At 47.9% G+C, this 25908-nt stretch overlaps 1 protein-coding gene across 8 annotated transcripts in view; it reads right to left on the bottom strand.

Annotated features, from left to right (window-relative positions):
- The window catches only part of LOC132208090 (utrophin-like), a 146956-nt gene that overhangs the window by 97715 nt on the left and 23333 nt on the right, over positions 1 to 25908 (bottom strand). For 3 of the 8 annotated variants that reach the window (XM_059643828.1, XM_059643827.1, XM_059643829.1), the window contains one exon: positions 18206 to 24375. The exons of 1 other annotated variant lie outside the window; for it this stretch is intronic. In XM_059643828.1, the coding sequence (XP_059499811.1) occupies positions 19467 to 20840 (1374 nt within the window). In that variant the 5' untranslated portion in view covers positions 20841 to 24375 and the 3' untranslated portion in view covers positions 18206 to 19466. Of the gene's footprint in view, positions 1 to 18205; positions 24376 to 25908 lie in introns of those variants that run through there. 4 more of the 8 variants (XM_059643832.1, XM_059643831.1, XM_059643830.1 and 1 more) reach the window with 3 other exon arrangements.

Raw genomic sequence — 25908 nt, 5'->3', positions numbered from 1 at the left:
AACTAATCTGTCATATTATTTGATCTGTTAAGGTTACAATGGTTCCCGTGCCTCCTATGGAATACACAGATGCTCTCCCTCAGCTCTGTCTCTGGGAATGCAAAGCTGCTTTCTTCCACGCTACCCTCAGAGATAACACCAGCTTTAAACCTAAGCCTAGCCTCAGCCCTAATGTTCACACTTGCATAAACAAGAAACCTAGCCTCAGCCCTAAATCTTATTTACTGGGGGCTGTGCGTTTATGGTTATGTACTTTATGTACTTGAGCTCTGTGCTTTAGGTTTTATCTAACGTGGGTTCTGTGTTTAATAAGAACCAAAAGAACTGTGGATGCTGTAAATCAGGAACAAAAACAAAGTTGCTGGAAAAGCTCAGCAGGTCTGGCAGCATCTGTGGAGGAGAAAAACGAGTTCACTTTTCAGGTCCAGCAACCCTTCCTCAGAATGGAAGGGTACCCAGGCTCGAAAAGTTAACTCATTTTTCTCCTCCACAGATGCTGTCAGACCTGCTGAGCTTTTCCAGCAACTTTGTTACTGTGTTTAATAGTTTATTTACAGAAGGTTCTGTGCTCTAGGTTTTATTTACAGGAGGTTCTGTGTTTTCGGGCTTTTTACAAGGGACTCTGTGTTTTAGGAAAATTTACGAGTGGCTCTTTGTTCTGAGTTTCTTTTTTACAGTGATCTCCGTGTTTTAGGGAATATTTACAGTGAGCTCTGATTTAGAGCTTGTTTACAGAGGGCACTGTGTTTTAGGGTTTATTTACAGCTAGCTTTGCGTTAGGGTTTACTTACAGGGAGCTCTCTGATTGAGGGTTTGTCGGTAGTGAGATCTGTGTTTAGGGTTTATTTACAGTGAGATCTGTGTTTTTAGAGTTTATTCACAGGGTTTTCTGTATTTCATGGTTTATTTACAGGGTTTTCTGTGTCTTTGGGTTTGTTTACAGTGATCTGTGTTTTAGGGTTTATTTACAGTGAACTCAGCGTTACAGGGCTTATCTTCAGGGCCCTCTCTTTTTTGGGCTGATTTACACGGTACTCTGTGATTTAGGGCATATTTACCGGAAACTCTGTGTTTTAGGGTGTACATACATATTCGAGGGTCAGTATGGAGGGAGTGCCAGGCATCAGCCCTCACCCTAACCTCAGCCCAAACCCTAACCTTCACCATTGGCCTAACCCTAACCAGAACAGGAAAGAGCCTAAGGGGCCAAATTGTGGGTACGCACCCTTAAATGGAAGGAGAGGGGCACCTTCTTCACCCTCTCCCCCAACCCGACCTACACCCCCACCCCCACACCCACACCCTATCCCATCCCCCGTCCCAAAACCCTATTCACACTCCCCCTCTACTTTTTATTCGAAAGAGGAATCCAAAATTAGCGGTGTGCACCCATAATCCCTATTTCTGCGGGTGCGGGAATGCTAGATAACCCCCAGATTAGGGTTGCGCCAAAATAAAAGCAGCCTCTGGCACCCTCTCGCCGTGCCCCCCCACCCCGCAACCTGACCTTTATGATAAGGGGTGGGTGCCTTCCGCCTTTAAAGGGTTGGTTTGTCGGGAGGGTGGAGATGGGGAACCGATGCTGCCTTTCGGGGACCGAGCCGGCAGATCGCAGCAAAGATGAGCACCACCACGGGCGGGCCGCCAGGGGGCTGCAGTCACAAGAAACATCGCATGGGCCCAAGCTATGCCTGCCTTTTTGTGGGTTGCATGGAACAGTCCCTCTTCCGTAGCGACACTGGCCCGAAACCCACCTCTTCCTCAATAACTTAACGACTGTATCGGCGTCGCCTCGTGCTCCCACCAGGAGCTTGAACAGTTCATCCACTTCACCAACACCTTCCACTCCAACCATAAGTTCACCTGGACTATTTCTAATACCTGTTCACCTGGACTGTTTCTAATACCTGTCTCACCTTCCTGGACCTCTCTGTTTCCATCTCCGGCAACCACCTAGAAACTGATATCTATTTCACCGACTCCCACAGCTACCTAGAATACATCTCCTCCCACCCACCTTCCTGCAAAAATAACATCCCCTGTTCTCAATTCCTTCACCTCCACCACACCTGCTCCCAGGATGAGGCATTCCACTCCAATACATCTCAGGTTTCCTAATATTTCAAGGACCGCAAATCCTCCCCACGACTCCCACAGTGGTCGAGAACGCCCTTGACCGCGTCTCCCACATTTCCCGTAATTCATGCCCCCTCTCCGCAATAACAACCAAAACACAATCCCCCTCATCCTCACGTACCACGCCACCAACCTCTGGATCTAACGTATCATCCTCCAACCATCATCTTCAATCCGACTCCACCAAAGACATATCTCCCTCCCCACCCTTATCTGCTTTCTGGAGGGACCACTGTCTCTGTGACTGCCTTGTCTGCTCCGCACTCCCCTCCAGCCCCAATACAGCTGGCACATTGTTCCCTGCAACTGCAAGAAGTGCTACACCTGCCCCTATACCACTCCCCTCACTCCCCATCCCAGGCCCTAAGAACACTTTCCACCTCAAGCAGATGTTCACTTGCACATCTGCCAATGTGGTCTCCTGCATCCACTGCTCGCGTTGTGGCATCCTCTACATTGGGGAAACCAAGTGGAGGCTTGGGGACCGCTTTGCAGAATACCTACACTTAGTTCGCACTGAACAACTGCGCCTCCCAGTCGCGAACTGTTTCAACACCCCCTCCCATTCCTCAGACGACATGTCCATCTTGAGCCTCCTGCAGTGCCACAACGATGTCACCCAAAGGTTGCAGGAACAGCATCTCATATTCCGCTTGGGAACCCTGCGGCCCAATGGTGTCAATGTGGGCTTCATAAGCTTCAAAATCTCTCCTCCCCCACCGCATCCCAAAACCAGCCCAGCTCGCCCTTGCCTCCCTACCCTTGTCCTTCCTCCTACCTCAAGCCCCAACCTCCGTCTCCTACCTACTAACCTCATCCCGCTCCCTTGACCTGTCCATCCTCCCTGGACTGACCCAGCTCCTTCCTACATCCCCATCTACCCTCACCTTTACTGGCTCCATCCCCACCTCTTTGACCTGTCTGTCTCCTCTCCACCTACCTTCTCCTCTATGTATCTTCTATCCGTCTCCCCCTCTCTCTCGTTATCTCAGAACCTCCTTCCCCTTCCCAATTTCTGAAGAAGCATCTAGGCCTGAAACATCAATCTTCCTGCTCCTCTGATGCTTGACCTGCTGTGTTCATCCACCTCTACACCTTGTTATCTCAGATTCTCCAGCATCTGCTGTTCCTACTATCTCTGCTAATGCAGAAAACTTGTCTGATATCCTGCAAGCTATTCAAGTCCTGGGAGACGGTTGCTGAGGGCTGATTAATATTATGCTTCTTCAAACGATGACACGATGGTATTGTTCTGAATAGGTTAGAAAATTAACATGTACTCAGGGATAGACACTGATGTAGACACACGTTTTGCAGCTGTCAGCAAAATAAAGCCGTGAGGATTAAAACTGTGAAAGGGCTGTAAATGGGGTGGAAGGAGCATTTTAATTCAGCCTCCCTTTCATAGTGAAAGGTATGACTAGCTGGCAATTTTTTGAATGAAATGCGGTAATATTAAACAAGCTATGCCAGTAAGAGGTCAGTAAAGTTATGAATGAATGAGAGCGTGAGAGCGCTAATATGTAGTGCTTGTGGGCGCATTGGTAAAGAGGACCTTTTGTACAACAGTATAGTAAAGAGGCTTGCACCAGTAATTATTTACCAAAATTCACTGGAATCTGGGCTGGTTCCCGCAGATTGTAAACTTCCTTTTTAAACAGTGGTGTCACATTGGCTGTTTTCCAAAAAGCACGTAACTATAGGTCAGTTAGCTTAATTTCGGTTGTTGGGAGAATGCGTGAATCCATCATTAAGGAAGATAATAGCAAGACAACTGGATATAAATTGTCTCATTGGGAACAGCCAGCATGGGCTCATGAAGGGGAGGTCATGTTTAATTAATTTGGTGGAATTCTTTGAGGACATACTTGCATGGTGGACAATGGGGAACCTGTGGATATCATGTATCTGGATTTCAAGAAGGCATTTGACTAGATGCCAAGGCTGCGACATGAGATAAAGTTGCATGACATTACAGGTAATGTATTGGCATGGACAGAGGATTGATTGACTAGCAGAAAACAAAGAGTAGGGGTAAATGAGTGTTTATCTGGTTGGCGGTCAGTGGCTAGTAGTGTGTCTCAGGGATCAGTGTTGGGACTGCAATTGTTTACAATTGATACATATGATTTATAGTCGGGGATGAAGTGTGGTGTGTCAACATTTGCAGATGACACTAAGATGAGCGGTAGAGCAAAGTGTGCAGAAGAACTGAAGGCCTGCAGATGGTTATACAGTCTCAGTGAGTGGGCAATGGTCTGGCAGATGGAGTTCAATGTCAATAAATGTGAGGTCATCCATTTTGATAGGAATAACAACAAAGTAGGCTATGGTTCAAATGGTAAAAAAATTGCAGCATGTTACTGTGTAAAGTGACTTGGGTGTCGTTGTGCAGGAATCGCTAAAAGTAACATTGCAGCAGGTAACTATAAAGGCAAATAGAATTTTGTCTGTCATTGCGAGAAGGATGGAGTTTAAAAACAGGGAGGCTATGCTGCAGCTGTATAGGGTCCTGATGAAGCTCCACCTGGACTACTGTGTGCAGTTTTGGTCTCCTGACTTGAGAAGGGATATACTCTCACTGGAGGGGGCACAGAGGAGACTGACTTGGTTGATTCTAGAGTTGAGAGGGTTGGAATATGAGGAGAGACTGAGTTGGCTGGGATTATACTCAGTGGAATTCAGAAGAATGAGGGGAGAGTTTATAGAAACATACAAGATTATGAAGGGAATAGATAAGGTGGAGACAGGGAGGTTGTTTCCACTGGCAGGTGAAACGAGGAGGAGGCGGGTATAGCTCAAAATAAAAGGAAGCAGATGTCAGACTGAGGACAGGAGGAACTTCTTCACCCAAAGGGTTGTCAATCTATGAAATACCCTGCCCAGTGAAGCAGTTGAAACTACCTCGCTGAATGTGTTTAAGGCAAGACCAGATCACGTTATGAACATGAAAGGAATTTAGGCTTATGGTGAGCGAGTGGGTGAGTGGAGCTGAGTCTCAAAAAGATCAGCCAGGATCTTATTGAACACCAGGGCAGTCTCGAGGGGCCGGATGGCCTACTCCTGCTTAGTTCTGATGTTTTTCTATTATAATGTTATCGAGCCTCACAGAAAAAGGATATTTTAAAGCAATTCACCCTGCATAACTGAAGACGCACCAGCCAGAGGTTCAGAGGAAGGATCACCTGACCCAAAACGTTAACTCTTTCTTTTCCCTCACAGATGCTGTCAGACTTGCTGAGCTTTTCCAGCAACTTTGGATATTTTCCCTGATTTGCAGCATCCACAGTTCTTCCGGTTTTTACTGTGTGTTTTGGTATTTATTTACAAGGGGCTCTTTACTTACAGCCAGCTCTGTCTTTTAGGGTTTATTTGTAAGGGGCCCTGTTTTACGGATAATATACAGGTCGGCTCGATGTTGGGGTGTATTGACAGGTGCTCTGTGCCTTCGGCTTTGTTTCGAAGGAACCCGGTATTTCACCTTTTACTTCCTGGGGGATATGTGTTCGTGTTCATTTAAAGGGGTCTCTGTATTTGAGCGTATAATTACAGGGGGTGAAGTTGATATTGTAGAAGTTTGATTAAACAGGACTCTGTGTTTTAGGGGTTATTTACAGTGAAGCCCGCTTTTTCCGGATGAGAGAAAGGCGTTTGAGGGTCTCTGTGCAGGCGGCTCCGTGTGTGAGGGCGAGGAGTGCGGCTGAAGCTTGGTTTAGTTTGGGCCTGAGGCTCTGCTGAGTGCCGGATTGGGCTAGCGTGAGGGCTGAGCTTTTCCAGCAATTTTGTTTTTGTTCCTGATTTTACTGTATCCACAGTTCCTTTTAGTTTTTACTTTTTTTTAGTGTTTATCTACAGGGGGCTCTGAATGTCAGGGTTTATACACTGGGGTTCCTGTGTTTTCGGCTTTATTTCACGGGTGCTGTTTGTTTTAGGAGGCTCTATTCTTTAGTGTTCATTTACAGGGCCATCTGTGTTTGGGGTTTATTCACCGTGAGCTTCGTGTTTTAGGAGTAATTTAGTGGGTTCTGTGTGTTCGGACTTAGATACGGGGGCTCTGTTTTCGGGTTTAGTGAAAGGGGCCTTTTTTTTAAGGAGTTATTTACAGGGCGCTCTGTGTTTTAGGGTTGGACATCAGCGACCATCTCACAATGATCACTCCCACAGATCTGACCCGCCGACAGTCCTGCAATCTGTTAGTCCTGAGCATCTAATCATGTAGCACTCCCATCAATTCTGACCCTCTGATAAAGAGGCACTTTCTCAGACCAACACAGTGACAATGCCACAATTCCTCACTCCTGACAAAGTACGAACTTCTGACAGAGGTAATTCCTCAGTATTGAGCCTCCAATAGAAATGCAATACTTCCGTACTGACCTTGTGAATGTGTTGCTCACCATTAATTCTGAACCCGTTCCAATGAAGCTCCTCCTCTGTGTTCAGTCTCTCATAATCATGCACTCTGGCTGTTCTGATCCTCTGACAATGCTGCAATTATGTATGAATTATTATCTTGTATTATCAGTACAGGACTCCCTCAATGCTTCCTCCATTACACTGAGGTCTATCGTTTATATCGGCTCCAACAAACCTGCTCTTATTTAACGGGCCAGGCATTGCTTCACTTGTACAGATTTTGTCAAGTCCTGCTGATGTTTCTGGGAGGACTTTTTCTGACACCTTAGAATTGACCCCTGACAATGTTGCACTCCCCCCTCACTAATGACCGCACCTGAGCTGCAATACCTCGGGGCTAACCTCCTAATTATGTAGCACCCATGAATTCTAAGCCCCTAAAATGAGATGCTGCCTCAGTATTGAACCTCTGTTACCAATGCACCAAGTCAGAACAACCCTCCAGCAATGTGACCCTGCCTCAGAACTGACACTGAGAATGAGGCACTCCTTCAGCACTGCATCTCTAATCATACATTACATTGAGACATTCCTTGTGTACTGACCCTTTGAACAATCAGGCATTCCCTCAGTACTGACAGTCTGACGATTGTGCACTCCCTCGGTACTGGACCTCTGATCATGAGGCACTCCCGTAGTACTGACCTCTCATAGACCTGTAACACCTCAGCCCTTCTGCTCTGACAGTGCTGATCTCCTGACAATGAGGAGCTCCATCAGATTTGACCACCTGACAGAACTGCAAGACCTCAGTATTGCCCCCGTAATCAAGTGGCACTCCCTCAATTCTGACCCGATCACAATGAGGCTCTGCCTCGGTACGGAGTGCCTGAAAATGATGAAATCGCTCAGTGCAGACCCTGTGACAATGAGGCCCTCTCTCATTCTGACCATCTCACAATGCTGCAATACATCATTACTGATTGTGTAATGTGTGGGTCTCGCAATTCGAACCCATTTTTCATGAGGCACTGCGTCAGTTTTGACGCTGTGACAATAAAACAGCCCCACAGTTCTGATACGCTGACAGTGATTCAATACCTCCGTACTGACCCTCTGACAACGAGTCAGTGCCTCAGAACTGTCCCCCTGACAATAAGGGAAACCGTCATACTGACCCGCTGCTTCTGAGGCCCTTCCTCCACACTGACATCCCAGTGCAAAACTATTTCAGTCCTGGCCCTTGAAATGTGAGCAACTTCCTTAATTCTGTCCCCCTTAAATGGCAGCACTCCCTCAGCATTGACCCTTTGACAATAACGCACTCCCACATTTCTGACCCTGAGACAATGAGGCACTCCCTACCCCTGATGCTCAGACAGCGCTTCAATACCTCAGGACTGATACTCTGGCAATGAGGCACTCTGTCAGGACTGACCCCAGGATAGAACTGTAATATGTCACAACTGACTTGATAATTGTTTAGCAGCCTCTCAGTCTGACCCCACGACAATGAGGCACTGGATCAGTATGGATCGCCTCTGACAAATGCGCTCCATCAGAACTAAACCTCTCACAAAGAGGGACTGCCTCAAGACAATGCTGTGATTGAGTCAATCCCTTAGCCCTGAATCTCTGATCATGTGGCTCTGTCTCAGCTCTGTCACCATTACCTTGAGACTTACCCTCCGTAATGTTCCTCTAACAATGAGGCACTTCCTCAACACTGACCATCCAGCATGGAGTCACTGCCTCAGGACTGACCACTTGACAACGAGACACTGGTTAAGAACTGACCTGCTCACAGAGCTGCAATACCTCAGTACTGACCCTCTCATCAAGGGACACTATCTGAATTCTGACACCTGCATAATGAGGCGCTGCCTCAGCGTTCACCCTCTGACAAACTCCTGAGGACCCCCTGTAAAGACTGACAGTCTCCCTGGACGTCCTATAAATACTGACAGTCTCTCCTGGACTCACAATGAACACTGACACACTCCTCAGGGACTCTTTGTAAATACCCACACACACACACACACACACACACACATTCACAGGGACACCCTGTAAATGTTGACACACACACACAACCTGTGACACCCTGTAAATATTGACACACGACCTGGTCATCCCCTGTCAAGACCAACAGAGTCCCCGGGGACACACTGTAAATATTGACACATCTGTGTGACCCCCTGGAAATACTGACAAAGCCCCTGAAATCACCTGTAAAACTGACACACTCCGTGGGACCCCCTGTAAATATTGACACAGTCCCAGCAAATCCTGAAAATACTGACAGTCCCTGGGACCCTCTGCAAAGACTGACGCATTTCCCGGGGCCTCCTTTAAATACTGAAAAATTCCCGCGACCTACAGGGGTTCAGGGACTGTGTCAGTATTGACAGGGGCTCTTGGTGAGAGTGTCAGTATTTACAGGGTGTTCCGGGGAATTTGTAATTATTTACAGGTGCTCCCGGGAGTGTGTCAGTAGTTACAGGCGGTCCCATGGAGGGTCAGTATTTACAGGGCATCTCAGGGATTGTGTCAGGATTGACAGGGAGACTTGGGGAGAGCGTCAGTAGTTCCAGGGGGGCCCGTGGACTTTGTTTTTTCAGCGGGTGTTAGGGAGAGCTACAGTATTTCAAGGTGGTCCCAGGGAGTGTGCCAGTGTTTACAGGGATTCCAGGGGAGTGTGTCAGTATGCACCGAGCCCCTATAAATTCTGACACGCTCCGCAGGACTCCCTGTAAATACTGACATAGTACCTGAGAATCCCTGAAAATGCCACCACACTCCCAGGGACCCTCTGTGAACGCTGACACATTTCCCAGGGCCCGCTTTATACACTGAAAAATTCCCTCGGCCTCCTCTGTATACTGACACACATACCCGGACCCTTGTACGTATAGACACACTCTGCGCAACTAACCACAAATACTGGGATATCCCGTAAATACCGACACACACCTCACGACACACTGTAACTACTGTCACATTCCCTGGAATCCGCTGTAAATACTGAGAAACTCCCTGGGGCTGCATGTAAATACGGACACATTTCCCAAGGACCCCTCTAAACACGAACACATTCCCTGGGACTTCACCGAAACACTGACACATTCCACGGAACCCCCGTAAACACTGATAAACTCCCAGGACCCCCTGGAAATAATTACACATTCCCCATTCCCCCTGTAAATACCGATACACAGCCCGGAAATCCCGTAAACACTGACACACTCCACCCCCGGATACCGATACTCTCCCTGGGACACCCTGCAAATACTGATGCAATCACCGGGACCCCTGTAAATTCTGTCACACTCCTCGGGAAGCCCTCTAAATACTGACATATTCCCTCGACACCCTTTAAATACTGGCAAAGTCCCAGAGAACCCCTGAAAATACTGCCACACTCCCCAGGACCCTTTGTAAATACTGATATATTCCCCGGGACCAGCTGCAAATATTGACACATTCCCTGTCCCCGCTTTCAGCACTGAGAAACTCCCTGGGACTCCCTGTATATAATGACACATTTCCCAGGGTCCCCTCTAAACACTGACACATTCCCCAGGAGCTCCTCGAAATACGGACACACAGCCCCAGATCCCTGTACAGACAAACTCCCTGCGACCCACTGTAAGTCTTGACATACTCCCTGAGACCCCCTGGAAATACCGACACACCACCCCTCCCGGGACCCCCTGGAAATACCAAAACACTGTAGGGATTCTCTGATTCTATTCTATGATGCCCTTGTCCTGTGAATGAATAAATAAAGAAACCTGGTGAAGCCGCCAAACAGCATAGCCAGCAAGTGATAGACACAGCAAAGTGATCCCACCATCAATAGATCAAATCTGAGCTCTGCAGTCCTGCCACATCTCGTCATTTACTGTGGTGCACAATTAAACAACTGATTGGACGTGAAGACTCTACACATATCCCCATCCTCAATGATGGAAGAGCCCAGCACATCAGTGCAAAAGATAGCAATCTTCAGCCAGAAGGGCCAAGTGGATGATTCATCTCGGGCTCCGCCAGCATCACAGATACCGGTCTTCAGTAAATTCAATTCACCCCACGTGATGTCAGGAAACACTTGCAGACACTGGATACTGCAAAGGTCACAGGCCCTGACAATATTCTGGCAATAATACTGAAGACTTGTGCTCCAGAACGTGCCGCTCCCCGTGCCAAGCTGTTGCAGTGCAGTTTCAACACTGGTATCTACCCGACAATGTGGAAAATTGCCCACGTATGTGCTGTATTTAAAACATAGGACAAATCCAACCTGGCCATATACTGCCCTATCAGGCTGTACTCAATCATCAGGAAAGTGATAGAAGGTGTCAGTAACATTGTTATCAGGCAGCACATGCTCAGCGACGGCCAGTTTGGGTTACGTCAGGGCAGCTCAGCTCCTGACCTCATTACAGCCTTGGTTCAAACATGGACAATACAGCTGCATTCCAGAGAGGAAGTGAGAGCTCCAGCCCTTTACAACAAGACTACATTTGACCAAGTGTGGCATCAAGAAGCCCGAGCAAAACTGGACTCAATGGGTATAAGGGGACAAATTCTCCACTTGCTGGACTCATACCTGGCACGCAGAAAAATGAACGATCTTATTGGAGGTCAGATATCTTCGCTCCAGGGGATCCCTGCAGGAGTTTCTCGTGGCAGTGTCCGATATAACCATCTTCAGCTGCTTCATCAATGAACTTGCGTTCATCATAAGGCCAGAAGTTGGGATGTTCCTGATGATTGCACAATGTTCAGCATCATTCATGATTCCTCAGATCCTAAAGCAGTCCTTGTCCAAATGCAACTAGATCTGGGCAATACCCAGGCTTGGTCAGACAAGTGGAAGTTACATTCACACCACAGAAATACCAGGCAATGACCGTCACCAACAAGAGACAACCACCCCTTGACAAACAATTTGTTACATTCACTGCATCCCACACTGTCACCGTCGTGGGGGTGAGCTTTGAACAAAAACTGAACCAGACGCACCACACAAACACAGTGACTACAAGAGCAGGTCAGAGGTGAGGAATGCTGCGGCGGCTCACCCACCTCCTGATTCCCCAGAACGTGTCCACTGTCTACAAGGCATAAGTCAGGACTGTGATGGAACGCTCCCCATTTACCAGGATGGCTGCATCTGTGACAACATGCAAGAAGCTTGACTCCATCCAGGACAAAGCAGCCCAGTTGACTGACACGATATCGACAATCATCCACTCCCTCCACCACCAATGATGAGCGGCCTCAGCAGCACTGTGTACGATCCACAAGATGCACGGCAGAAATTCGCCAAAGCTCCTCATGCAGTCCCTTCCAAACCCATTAGAGCTTCCATCTCGAAGGACAAGGGCATCAAGTACACGGGAACACCTCCTTCAATCCCACTCCAAGCCACTCGTGATTCTGATTTAGAAATATATCCGGAATCCTTCACTGCGACTGTTCAAAAGATGGGAATTCCCTCCCTCATGGCACTGTGGGGGCAACCCACAACAGGCGAACTGCAGCGGTTCGAGGAGGCAGCTCACCACCAACATCTCCAGGGCAATTAGGGATGGGCAATAAATGCTGGACCAGTCAGTGACACACACATCCAACAAATAATTGAAGAAACAAACTCTTATTAATTACAGTGATTTTTCACAGTCTCACAGCCAGCCATGCCTCATATACACACATCTTCGTGACAATGTGGTGACCGTAACCAGACCCACAGTGAGCCTGGGCTCATCCACACTCCTCCCAGTCACATTTCTGATTTGAAAAATACACCTTTTTCACAAGAAATCTCTTTTGTATATGTACAATGTCACAACTGCAGTTGCGTTCTGTCCAGCTGCATATCAAATAAACAAATAAAGCATTGGACTTTGGCTCCACCCAATGAACCAAAGACCTCTCTTAGACATACAACAAAAATATTTACATACATGTGAGCCACGGGGAGGGTCCGATTACTGAATGGACCCTCATTTACCTTCAGCAGGAAAACCTCAGACAGTGGTCCTTCCCGACTGTGCCTCGGCAGCAGCAGCCCCATCGTCCCAGTTATGCCCCAAGCTTTTAGTGCATCCCAGTTATGCCTCGTGGACACACCACCTGGTTACTGACAGGGAGCCAGGCAGCATCTACACGCTTCCGCGTCATGATGCGGCGACTGTAAATGGTCTCACAGTGGCCCTGGCCTCATTCGCACAACTCACAGGAAGTCCTACTTGACTGTAAACGGTCTGACAATTGCCCTCACCTCATTGACACACCTCCAGGAATTATACAGGGACACAAAACAGTGTCACACCGAGCATGGCCTTATTTACACTCCTCCCAGAAACTAAACAGTGATTGTAAACAGTATCACAGTGGGCCTGGCCTCATCTCCATGCTTCCGACTTACTATACGGTGACTGTGAACAGTCTCACAGCAAGTCTGTCCTCATCCGTGCACCTCCCAATCACTTTTTGCTGAAGGTAAACATTGAGCCTGGCCTCATCCACACACTCCCTGTAACTATACGGTAACTGTAAAAGGTCTCACACTGAGCCGAGAGAGAGTAGGAACTGCTCATGCTGGAGTCTGCGATAACTAGGTGTGGGCTGGATGAACACAGCACGACAGGCAGCATCAGAGCAGCAGGAAAGCTGATGTTTCGGGTTTCACCCACAGCCACTTCCAGGGCAGTGTACTGTGGCACAGGCCAACAAGGTGCACATAAACAATCTGACAGGATTCTCACCACCCGCCAATCTATGTTTTGTTGTTTGTTGGAAAGTTCTGATGATGACACATTGTACCAAATGACTTTGTCAGTCTGCTCTGGGAACTACACGACAGGATCCAGCCTCTCCTTTTCCCACAGGGTCTCGAGCATGCTGCGTGCTGACCACGACCTGATGGACTGGCGGTCAGACGTTTGTTTCTTTGCAAATTTCACAACAAAGGATATATGTTATAGAACGGTCCAACTACTTGGAGCTTTCCGTGGCAGAGAGGCCAGTCCCTTCGTTCGCAACACTGGGATCAGGTCGGACCTCAGGACATAGTGACACTTGGTCTTTACGTACTGAGAGTCTACACACAGCTTAATGCACAACAAGGTGGACATCAGGATGAGGGTGACATTGGGTACGTTCTTCCCCCACTTAGCCAGAGCTTAGTACATGGAGTTGTTGCAGACACGGTCTATCTTAGGCTTCCAGTAGGAATGGAAGATGGCTCGGAGGAGGGAAACAGTGCAGTGTGGGTGATGGGCCAGAACTGTGCCATGCACAACAACAGAGAGAGTGCCTCACACCTGATGACCAGGATTTTACCCACAATGTGCACCTAGAACATAGAACATAGAACATAGAACAGTACAGCACAGAACAGGCCCTTCAGCCCACAATGTTGTGCCGACCATTGATCCTCATGTATGCACCCTCAAATTTCTGTGACCATATACATGTCCAGCAGTCTCTTAAATGACCCCAATGACCTTGCTTCCACAACTGCTGCTGGCAACGCATTCCATGCTCTCACAACTCTCTGCGTAAAGAACCTGCCTCTGACATCCCCTCGATACTTTCCACCAACCAGCTTAAAACTATGATCCCTCGTGCTAGCCATTTCTGCCCTGGGAAATAGTCTCTGGCTATCAACTCTATCTATGCCTCTCATTATCTTGTATACCTCAATTAGGTCCCCTCTCCTCCTCCTTTTCTCCAATGAAAAGAGACCGAGCTCAGTCAACCTCTCTTCATAAGATAAGCCCTCCAGTCCAGGCAGCATCCTCGTAAACCTCCTCTGAACCCTTTCCAAAGCATCCACATCTTTCCTATAATAGGGCGCCCAGAACTGGACGCAGTATTCCAAGTGCGGTCTAACCAAAGTTTTATAGAGCTGCAACAAGATCTCACGACTCTTAAACTCAATCCCCCTGTTAATGAAAGCCAAAACACCATATGCTTTCTTAACAACCCCCCTGTCCACTTGGGTGGCCATTTTAAGGGATCTATGTATCTGCACACCAAGATCCCTCTGTTCCTCCACGCTGCCAAGAATCCTATCCTTAATCCTGTTCTCAGCTTTCAAATTCGACCTTCCAAAATGCATCACCTCGCATTTATCAAGGTTGAACTCCATCTGCCACCTCTCGGCCCATCTCTGCATCCTGTCAATGTCCCGCTGCAGCCTGCAGCAGCCCTCTACACTGTCAACGACACCTCCGACCTTTGTGTCGTCTGCAAACTTGCTGACCCATCCTTCAATTCCCTTGTCCAAGTCATTAATAAAAATTACAAACAGTAGAGGCCCAAGGACAGAGCCCTGTGGAACTCCACTCACCACTGACTTCCAGGCAGAATATTTTCCTTCTACTACCACTCGCTGTCTTCTGTTGGCCAGCCAATTCTGTATCCAAGCAGCTAAGTTTCCCTGTATCCCATTCCTCCTGACCTTCTGAATGAGCCTACCATGGGGAACTTTATCAAATGCCTTACTGAAGTCCACATACACCACATCCACAGCTCGACCCTCATCAAGCTTTCTAGTCACATCCTCAAAAAACTCGATAAGGTTTGTATGGCATGACCTACCCCTCACCTCCCAAGGCTTTCTGCACGCCCCAGGCTCTCTGAACTGTGTGCCCAGCACTTTTGGGTAATCTGCCCTGACGGTGAAGGGAATGAAGGATCATTCAGGCCAGATCCCAAAGAACATGGCCTCACTCTTGTCTCGATTGACCGTGGCTCCCGAGGCCAGTTTGAAAGGGTCACAGCTGCTCATGAACCTGCGCACTGACACTGGGGCTGAGCAGAGATTGGTGACATCGTTATCTTACAGGGACGCTTTGACCTGCAGGCCCGCTCTACCTGGAATAATCACACTTCTCAGGCTCACATCCTTACTGATGGACTCAGCAAAGGGCTCGATGGAGTGGGCAGCCCTGCCAGACCCTGGATCTGATGGGTTAGCTCTGTGATTCCCATACGCAGATTGAGACTGCGCGAATGATGTCGGTGTAGATCTGTCGGGCCCAATTGCAGATTCTCTCCCCAAAGCCCATTTTATAAAGCACATCCCACATGTTGGTATGCAATATCCTGCCAAAGGCCTTCTCTTGGTCCAGGCTGATGAGGCAGGTATCCACCCCTCTGTTCTGCCTGCTAGTGATCGTATCCCTAGGAGCGCGAGGCTCTCAGAGATCGTCCTGTCCGCTGCAGCACAGGTTTGGTCAGGGTCAATCACCAATCGCAGAGCAGACCTGACCCAGTTACACATGACTGAGACAGGATTTTGTAGGCTACATTCGCCAATTATCTTGGTCGCTGATTTCTAACTTCCTCCCTCACTCCCTTCCACTTGTAGGTCAGGGTGATGATACCATTCCTCATGGATTTGCGCATAGTACCTGACAGAAGCATACTGTCGTACAGCTCCAGCAGCCTGAAGGATGAGCAGAGCTCGATACGTTTGACTCAATCTGACATCCTGACAACACCAAGCTCCAGCAGGCCCTGGCCACTCAACCCCCAAAGAGCTGAATACAACTCAGCTGGAAAGGCATCACCTCCCACAGTTTTATTCTTTTCTAAGGACTCGAAGGCCTTCCCCGGCTCATCCAGAGATAATGGTCAGTCCAGGCTCCCCTGCTTGGTGTTGTCAAAGACCCCCAGGATCGAGGACAGGAATGACTGGGAGTCACGGCACTGTCTGTGGGCATAGTGTCAGAGGGACTGGCTTAAAAGGATTTGCTGAGCTTCAGGATGTCAGATTGAGACAAACTTATCGAGCTCTGTTCATCCTTCAGGCTACTGAGCACAAGGCTCTCCTTTAGCCTCTTCAAGAAGGAATGTGAACACATCTCATTCGGTCACATGCAGCTGTAAAGGTCCCTGATTAGGCCTCCATTGGAATACCGTTTCTAATTCCAGTCTCCCTGCTGTCGGAAAGATGTTGTGAAACCGGAAAGGATTCAGAAAAGATTTACAAGGATGGTGACTGGGTTGGAGGGTTAAAGCTAAAGGACAAGGCTGAACAGACTGGGGCTATTTTCCCTGGAGCATCAAAGGCTGAGGGATGACCTGATAGAGATTGGTAACCGCATGAGAGGCATGGATAGGGTTTATAGACATTGTCTTTTCCCTGGCGTGGGAGAGTCCATAACTGAAGGGCATAGGTTTAAAGTGACAGGGGAAAGATCTAAAAGGGATTTCAGGTACATTATTTTCATGCAGAGGGTGGTGCATGCGTGCAATGAGCTGCAAGAGAGGGGACGAGAAGCTGGTACAATTTCAACATTTAAAAGCCATCTGAATGGGAAAATGAATAGGAAGAGTTTAGAGGGATATGGGCCAAATCCTGGCAAATGGGACTACATTTATTTAGGATATCGAGTCAGCATGAACAAGTTGGACCAAACGGTCTGTTTGAGTGCTGTCTGTCTCTGACTGTTATGATCTCTTGCTGCACAGTGCAGACCCTGAACCGCAAGATTATCTTGGAGGCCTCGACACCTCCTGGGGCTCCTCGGCGACATTGACCCGATTGTCTGGAGTAAGAGTAGGTTTTGCACGGGTTTCTGGAGTTTGAACAGTTTTGCCCAACTCTCTCTCATCTTCTGAACACTTTTCAGGACAAAGAACTTCTTGATGTTCCCTTTGACTGCCTCCCACCAAGTGCAAAAAGGGTCTTCATCCTTCTCCAACCTGTGTGCTCTCTTTTGAGCTTCTTAATGATTTTTCTGGGGTCAACAGTTTCACATTCAGCTTCCATGTTCCCTTGCCAGCCCACTGGTCATCCTGTAGGTGACAGTCAGCCAGCAGGAGGCAGTAGTCAAAGAAGAACACCGGCTTGACTTCAATGGATATGATCGAGGACGTGTGGGCGCAAACAGGAAATCTGTCCAATGGGTGTATAGACACATCTGGCTATGACCAGGTGTTTCTACTCTGTGCTCAGTCTGCAGGGGTGCTGAAGATGTTATGCAGCTTGGCAACTTCAACCGTTTCCATCAGAAATCTGGACGTCGAGTCCAGTTCACTGTCATACCCTCCATATTGTTCATTCGTGCCGATGATGCAGCTGAAGTCTCTGGCCAGAGTGATTGGCCTGGACATGACCAGCAGCAGTGGAAGCAGGACGGCCAACCCCTCACTCTTTCCCAGTGGGGTCTCCATGTTAATTACTCCGGGAAGCGTTTCTATATGAGCCTGGCCTGATCTGCACATCTCCCAGAAACTATATGGTAACTGTAAACAGTCTTAAAGTGAGCCCGATTGATTCACCCTCCTATCAGTAACTTGCCAATGATTATTGCCTGTTTCACAATCAGTCTAGTCTGATCTTCTGTTCCTCTGAGTGAATCCTCTGTCCTCTTCCATTCAGCCCGTGCCTTTGAGAATACAGCCAGATTCCCCTTCAGGCTGCATTTCATTCTCCTCACTGTCTCGGTGCTGCCACATACATCACCTGTCTCTCCATTTCCGTCTGCAATAGTTCTGTGAAACCCATCCCCCTCCCCGCCCCACCTTCCAGCTGCAATGTTGGAACATCACCACATTGGGCATTGCCATTAGTGGTCCAGCTCATTCATATTTCTTCACAAAACAGAAACACAACTCATCAACAAGACTAAGTGGCAGGCAAATGAGATACATCATCCATCTAAAAACAGTTTGTTCTTCAAAAGTGGAACTAACTTTAATTTGTGTGCGTACAATAGAATCAGGAAGAATAATACATATATAGCATGCAACTCATTTCACTGAACACATTTGTGCAAATAAATGATATCTCTGCAGTTCAACCAATTCCAACAGCATAACATTAGAGACAGAGCATTTGGAAATGATACAGAAATTTCAGATACTAATGATTTAAAGAGGAGCACAGATCGGGGAAACTGAACATGGTGTACACACAAAAATCCATTTCGCAATTGCAATGCCTCATTCAGGCAATTACATCTCTCTCCCTCAGTCTCAAATGGTAACATCTTCCCATTCGATTTTCTTCTACTCTCTGGGCCACCCCCCATTAGCAGTTCCCTTCTCTCCCCAGTTTAGCGTCATGCCTTCCTTTACACTAGTATGTAATGGTACCTTTCTAGTACATGTTTGATTTTCGATGAACACACCGCACTGGTTTGTGACCAGGTCGGCCAGTTGAACCTCTCAGAATGAGAGTTGACTGATTGCTCCATATGAACAGCCCAAATCAGGGAGCCCTGGCTGACAGATAAGAAGTGTGAGGGTCAGAGACGCTGACACCCTGGCAACTATCTCTGAATGAGGCAGTGCTAAAGTTGAAGACAGATCATTTGTAAATAAAAGTTGAATTGAAGATCGACACTGGCCTCTGTATTTCAAATACTCATTTAAATTACATTTCCAGCACTGGGTTTGAATATTATTGTTATCCTTTTGTTATCAAACATCTCTGTGTGCAGTGATCAGCAGGGTTATAACATGGAGATGTGGGAACAGGATTGTTTAGATTCCCTACAGTGTGGAAACAGGCCCTTTGGCCCCACAAGTGCACACCAAACCTTGGAGCATCCCATCCAGACCCACGCCCCTGAACACTATGGGCAATTTAGCAAGGCCAATCCACCTAGCGTGCACATCTTTGGACTGTGGGACGAGACTGAAACACCTGGAGGAAACCCACGCAGACACAGGGACAAGGTGCAAATTCCACACAGACAGTTGCCTGAGGCTGGAATTGAACCTGGGTCCCCAGTGCTGTGAGGCTGCAGTGCTAACCGCTGAGCCACCGTGCCGCCCCATATCGTGTTGCTTTTGCACAAACTTTGATGAAGCGGAAAATGCCACTGATAATGGGAACTGCAGATGCTGGAGAATCCAAGATAACGAAGTGCGGAGCTGGATGAACACAGCAGGCCAAGCAGCATCTCAGGAGCACAAAAGCTGACATTTCGGGCCTGGACCCTTCATGAGAGACGGGGATGGGAGAGGGAACTGGAATAAATAGGCAGAGGGGGGGATGCGGACCGAAGATGGAGAGAAAACAAGATAGGTAGAGAGGAGAGTACAGGTGAGGAGGGAGGGAGGGGATAGTTCAGTCCAGGGAAGATGGACAGGTCAAGGAGGCAGGATGAGGTGGTAGGTAGGAAATGGAGGTGTGGCTTGAGGTGGGAGGAAGGGATGGGTGAGAGGAACAACAGGTTAAGGAGGCGGAGACAGGCTGGGCTGGTTTTGGGAAGCAGTCGGGGGAAGGGAACGGCTGGGCTGGTGTCGGGGGAAGGGAACGGCTGGGCTGGTGTCGGGGGAAGGGAACAGCTGGGCTGGTTTTGTGAAGCAGTCGCGGGAGGGGAAGAACTGGGCTGGTTTTGGGATGCAGTTGGGGAGGGGGAGTTTTTGAAGCTTGTGAAGTCCACATTGATACCATTGGGTTGCAGGGTTCCAAAGCGGATTATGAGTTGCTGTTCTTGCAACCTTCGGGTGGCATTATTGTGGCACTGCAGGAGGCCCATGATGGACATGTCGTCCAAGGAATGGGAGGGGGAGTTAAAATGGTTCGCGACTGGGAGGTGCAGTTGTTTGTTGCGAACCGAGTGGAGGTGTTCTGCAAAGCGGTCCCCAAGCCTCTGCTTGGTTTCCTCAATGTTGAGCGGGTCAGGAGTGAGGGGGCAGGTCACTGTGTCGGGGCCAGGACTGCAGGGGCAAGTCACTGTGAGCGGGTCAGCACGGAGGGGGCAGGTTGCTGTGAGGGGGTCAGCACGGAGGGGGCAGGTTGCTGTGAGGGGGTCAGGACAGAGGGGGGAGGTCGCTGTGAGTGGGTCAAGACTGAGGTGGCAAGTCGCTGTGAGGGGCTGAGGACTGAGGGGGCAAGTCGCTGTGAGCGGGTAAGGATGGAGAGGGCAAGTCCTTGTGATTGGGACAGGACTGAAGGGGCGAGTCGCTGAGAGGGGGTCAGGACTGCAGGGGCAAGTCGCAATGAGCGGGTCAGGACTGCAGGGGTAATTCGCTGTGAGTGGGTCAGGTCTGCAGAGAGAAGTCGCTGTGAGCAGGTCAGGACTGCAGGGGCGAGTCACTGTGAGCGGGTCAGGACTGCAGGCGCTAGTCGGTGTGAGCGGGTCAGGACTGCAGGCGCTAGTCGGTGTGAGCGGGTCACGACTGTAGGGGCAGGTCGCTGCGAGTGGGTCAGAACGGAGGGGACAATTCGCTGTCAGCGGGTCAGGACGGATGGGGAAAGTCGCTGTGAGCGGGGCAGGACGGAGGGGGCAAGTTGCTGAGAGCGGGTCAGGACTGGAGGGGGCAATTCGTTGTGAGCATTTCACTGAGGCACTGTATCCCATTTCCATCTGTCAGTGCATCCCATTTGTCTCAGTCACTGCATCCCTATTTCCCTCCGACACTGCATCCCTATTTCACTCAGTCACTGCATCCCATTTCACTCAGTCACTGCATCCCATTTCACTCAGTCACTGCATCCCATTTCACTCAGTCACTGCATCCATGCTGCATGGTATATGCTATGTATAAATGTGGCATAAAATCCTGACTTGTATGTTCATTTCCTCTTGTAATAACATGTGGCATCATTAGCATCCTTAATCACTTGCATTTAATCAGAAAGCCTGGTACAAACACCAGATAACATGACAGTCCGAACAGAACGCATTTTCCAATGCTTTAAACATATAGTCATGTGTGTCTCAGTGAATAAAAATCCTCCTCATTTTACTGCAATTAAATCTCATAATAAAGGGAGTATGTCTGAAAGTCGTCTCATCCGAAGGAAACCAGACTTGCTCCAGGAAAGCTGCTAAATATATCAAGAAAAATATATATGAAATGATTCTAGAAATTTCTGCAACACAAAGATCAAAGGAAACAATAGTTTGATGAACACACTGTTAAGTGTTGCACTTACACATCACATTTTGGAAAACAAACCACACTGATTTTATACTTTATAAAAAAAAAATTGTTCCAAGTCTTCATTATGCAGCACTGCAGTGAACTGAAAAGGTGTAGAATTTTAACATGCATAGAAAGTATGTGCACAAGTCAAAGCAAACAAAAAAAAGCCACTTCTGTCCTAAAAAGACAATATTATATGACAAAAAGGCAGGGAAGTTTGAGAACACAGCATCATGCTTCCTGCAGAGATAGAGTTTTGCCTGCGTCATAGGGCCGATCAGGGATGGCATAGGGAACTTGTGTGTGGAGCCTGAGGAGGTAGGGGAAGCCCTAAATGAGTCTTGTGCTTCTGTCTTTACGAAAGAAACCAACTTTGTAGTGAATGAAACGTTTGAAGAGCAGGTGTGCATGCTGGAATGGATAGAGATAGACGAAGCTGATGTGCTGAAAATTTTGTCAAACATTAAGATTGACAAGTCGCCAGGCCCGGATCAGATTTGTCCTCGGCTGCTTTGGGAAGCGAGGAATGCAATTGCTTCGCCACTTGCGAAGATCTTTGCATCCTCGCTCTCCACTGGAGTCGTACCTGAGGACTGGAGAGAGGCAAATGTAATTCGTCTCTTCAAGAAAGGAAATAGGGAAATCCCTGGCAATTATAGACCGGTAAGTCTCACGTCTGTCGTCTGCAAGTTGTTGGAAAGGATTCTGAGGGATAAGATTTATGACCATCTGGAAGAGCATGGCTTGATCAAATACAGTCAACACGGCTTTGTGAGGGGTAGGTCATGCCTTACAAACCTTATCGAGGTTTTGAGGATGTGACTAGAAAAGTTGATGAGGGTCGAGCTGTGGATGTGGTGTATATGGACTTCAGTGAGGCATTTGATAAGGTTCCCCATGGTAGGCTCATTCAGAAGGTCAGGAGGAATGGGATACAGGGGAACTTAGCTGCTTGGATACAGAATTGGCTGGCCAACAGAAGACAGCGAGTGGTAGTAGAAGGAAAAGATTCTGCCTGGAAGTCAGTGGTGAGTGGAGTTCCACAGGGCTCTGTCCTTGGGCCTCTACTGTTTGTAATTTTTATTAATGACTTGGACGAGGGAATTGAAGGATGGGTCAGCAAGTTTGCAGACGACACAAAGGTCGGAGGTGTCGTTGACAGTGTAGAGGGCTGCTGCAGGCTGCAGCGGGACATTGACAGGATGCAGAGATGGGCTGAGAGGTGGCAGATGGAGTTCAACCTTGATAAATGCGAGGTGATGCATTTTGGAAGGTCGAATTTGAAAGCTGAGTACAGGATTAAGGATAGGATTCTTGGCAGCGTGGGGGAACAGAGGGATCTTGGTGTGCAGATACATAGATCCCTTAAAATGGCCACCCAAGTGGACAGGGTTGTTAAGAAAGCATATGGTGTTTTGGCTTTCACTAACAGGGGGATTGAGTTGAAGAGTCGTGAGATCTTGTTGCAGCTCTGTAAAACTTTGGTTAGACCGCACTTGGAATACTGCGTCCAGTTCTGGGCGCCCTATTATAGGAAAGATGTGGATGCTTTGGAGAGGGTTCAGAGGTGGTTTACCAGGATGCTGCCTGGACTGGAGGGCTTATCTTATGAAGAGAGGTTGACTGAGCTCGGTCTCTTTTCATTGGAGAAAAGGAGGAGGAGAGGGGACCTAATTGAGATATACAAGATAATGAGAGGCATAGATAGAGTTGATAGCCAGAGACTATTTCCCAGGGCAGAAATGGCTAGCACGAGGGGTCATAGTTTTAAGCTGGTTGGTGGAAAGTAGAGAGGGGATGTCAGAGGCAGGTTCTTTACGCAGAGAGTTGTGAGAGCATGGAATGCGTTGCCAGCAGCAGTTGTGGAAGCAAGGTCATTGGGGTCATTTAAGAGACTGCTGGACATGTATATGGTCACAGAAATTTGAGGGTGCATACATGAGGATCAATGGTCGGCACAACATTGTGGGCTGATGGGCCTTTTCTGTGCTGTACTGTTCTATGTTCTATGTTCTAACTGTGGGCACTGTAAATCAGCAACAAAAGCAGAAGTTGCTGGAAAAGCTCAGCAGGTCTGGCAGCATCAGTGAAGACTGAGATCTGAGGAAGGGTCACAGGACGCGAAACATTAACTCTGACATTGTCTATGTCATAGTGAGTTATGTCTATTGCTTCAGCAAAATCCAACCAACTCTGAATGAAAATCAATGCTTAAGAAATATCCAAAACATCCGCTGTCCCCGTTGTGGCTTCCTCCACATTGGGGAAACGATGCAGAGGCTTGGGGACCACTTTTCAGAACACCTCCGCTCAGTTTGCAATAAACAACTGCACCTCCCAGTCACGAACCATTTCAACTCCCCCTCCCATTCCTGAGAGGAAATGTCCAACCTGGACCTCCTGCAGTGCCATAATGACGCCACCCGAAGGTTGCAGGAACAGCAACTCATATTCTGCTTGGGAACCCTGCAGCCCAATGGTATCAGTGTGGATTTCACAAGCTTCCAAATCTCCTGTCCTCCCACTGCATCCCAAAACCAGCCCAGCTCGTCCCTGCCTCCCTAACCTATTCTTCCTCTCACCCATCCCCCCTCCCACCTCATGCCGCACCCCTATTACCCCTCATCCCGCTCCCTTGACCTGTCCGGCCTCCCCAGACTGACCTATCCCCTCCCTGCCTCCCTACCCATACTCTCCTCTCCACCTATCTTCTCCTCCATCCATCTTCCATCCGCCTCCCCCTCTCTCCCTATTTATTCCAGAACCCGCACCCCCTCCCCATTTTCTGAAGAAGGTTCTCGGCCCGAAACGTCAGCTTTTGTGCTCCTGAGATGCTGCTTGGCCTGCTGTCTTCATCCAGTTCCACACGGTGTTATCTCGCGTTCTCCAGCATCTGCAGTTCCCATTATCTCTCCAAAACAAAGGCTGCTGTCTTTCAAAACCCAATCTCAGATTTTGCAGATAGTCCTTACCCTGAAAAAATACCAAATATGTATAAACAGGAAAACTGGAGGTGAAACCATTCAAAAAATTTTCATTGGCACAACAAATGTTCCAACTGTAAAAGCAGGTTAAGCACCTGTATATAAGGAAACTTTAAACAGACACTTGCAGCCAACAAGTGTGAGAAATTTCCATTTCTTGCTGGATTACCAATTTTGCTGTTGGGAAAATAGGCCTCGGCTTAGCAATGTAAATTCAAACAAGATAGCCCCCTCTCAGAACTCAACACTCAGTCGTAGAGTTCTGTTTTCACAGGTTGGCGTATAATAGCATCAAGCACAATACACCAAATCTTCTTTGGTACCTTTTCCTTCCATAAAACTGCTTTTAGTAGATGCACACAGAAATCATTTCATACACGTTGAACAGTTGGTAAGTTCAAGAGGCCAGTTCCAGCACTTGGACTTGCATCTGCTTCATCATCAAAACAGAACAAAATAAAGACCCACTCTTTCTAAGTCACATTTTCCATTTTTAGTGACGAGGTGAAGTGCAAGAACTGCTCACTTGATGTTAAAATCTCCTAAATATGTACCTATATATTTCAATTCTGTGAAATATGTGGAATGAGTTCGAGAGAAGGATTAATTTTCTTGTGCTGGGAGAGAGCTGGGACAGATAAAATAGGTTGAATGGCCTCCTCCCATGCTAAAAATGTCCATAACTGTTCTTGGCCCTGCGAAATTGAAGTGGCCATCCTTTCATTATGACTGTGAGACGCAGCATGTTACGATAGATGGTACAATGAAGAAATCCTTTGTTATTAATGAATTTTTCAGCACTAGGCATTCTTCCCAAGTCAAATGTTCGATATGTACCTGTTGCACTGACTTGGTTCCAAACAGTTATAACGTGGAGGAGCTGGTGTTGGACTAGGATAGACAAAGTCAGAGCTCACATGACATCAGGTTATAATCTGACAGGTTTATTTGAAATCACACAAGCTTTGGGAGTGCAGTCCCTTCATCAGGTGCGGTCAGGGAGGTAAACACACAGACACACAATTGATAAGCAGACAGATCAAAACATCATACAACTGGTGTGAGTGGAGTGTCAGATAATAAGTCTTCATCCAGGATGTTTGTTTGTTTGCAGATATTTTGTTGAAGAAACACACAACTTGTCGTTACAGTCAGTGTGGTATCTTATAAATTCTTGCTTTTGAAATAAAGGTTAAAACTCTAAGACAGATTCTGAACACAAGCCTCGAAACTACAAGTCAGAGTCTGACCTGAGATGCCACCTTTTGTACATTCCTGTTGCGCTGCCTGATTATCATGACAACACAGCACTGACATGGACTTTATAAACGCTTTACTTGCCTCTAACACTCTTGGTCACCTGTATAGAGTTATTATCTGACACTCCACTCACGCCAATTCTATGATCTTTTGATCTCTCTGCTTATAAGCTGTGTCTCTCTGTGGTCACCTCACGAACTGCACCTGATGAAGGGGCTGCACTCCAAAAGCTTGTGTGATTTCAAATGAACCTGTTGGACTA

The sequence above is a fragment of the Stegostoma tigrinum genome, unplaced genomic scaffold (genome assembly GCF_030684315.1).
Source record: "Stegostoma tigrinum isolate sSteTig4 unplaced genomic scaffold, sSteTig4.hap1 scaffold_288, whole genome shotgun sequence".
Lineage (NCBI taxonomy): Eukaryota > Metazoa > Chordata > Chondrichthyes > Orectolobiformes > Stegostomatidae > Stegostoma > Stegostoma tigrinum.
The sequence above is the reverse complement of the archived record's forward strand: the minus strand, read 5'-3'. Positions and strand labels throughout refer to the sequence as shown.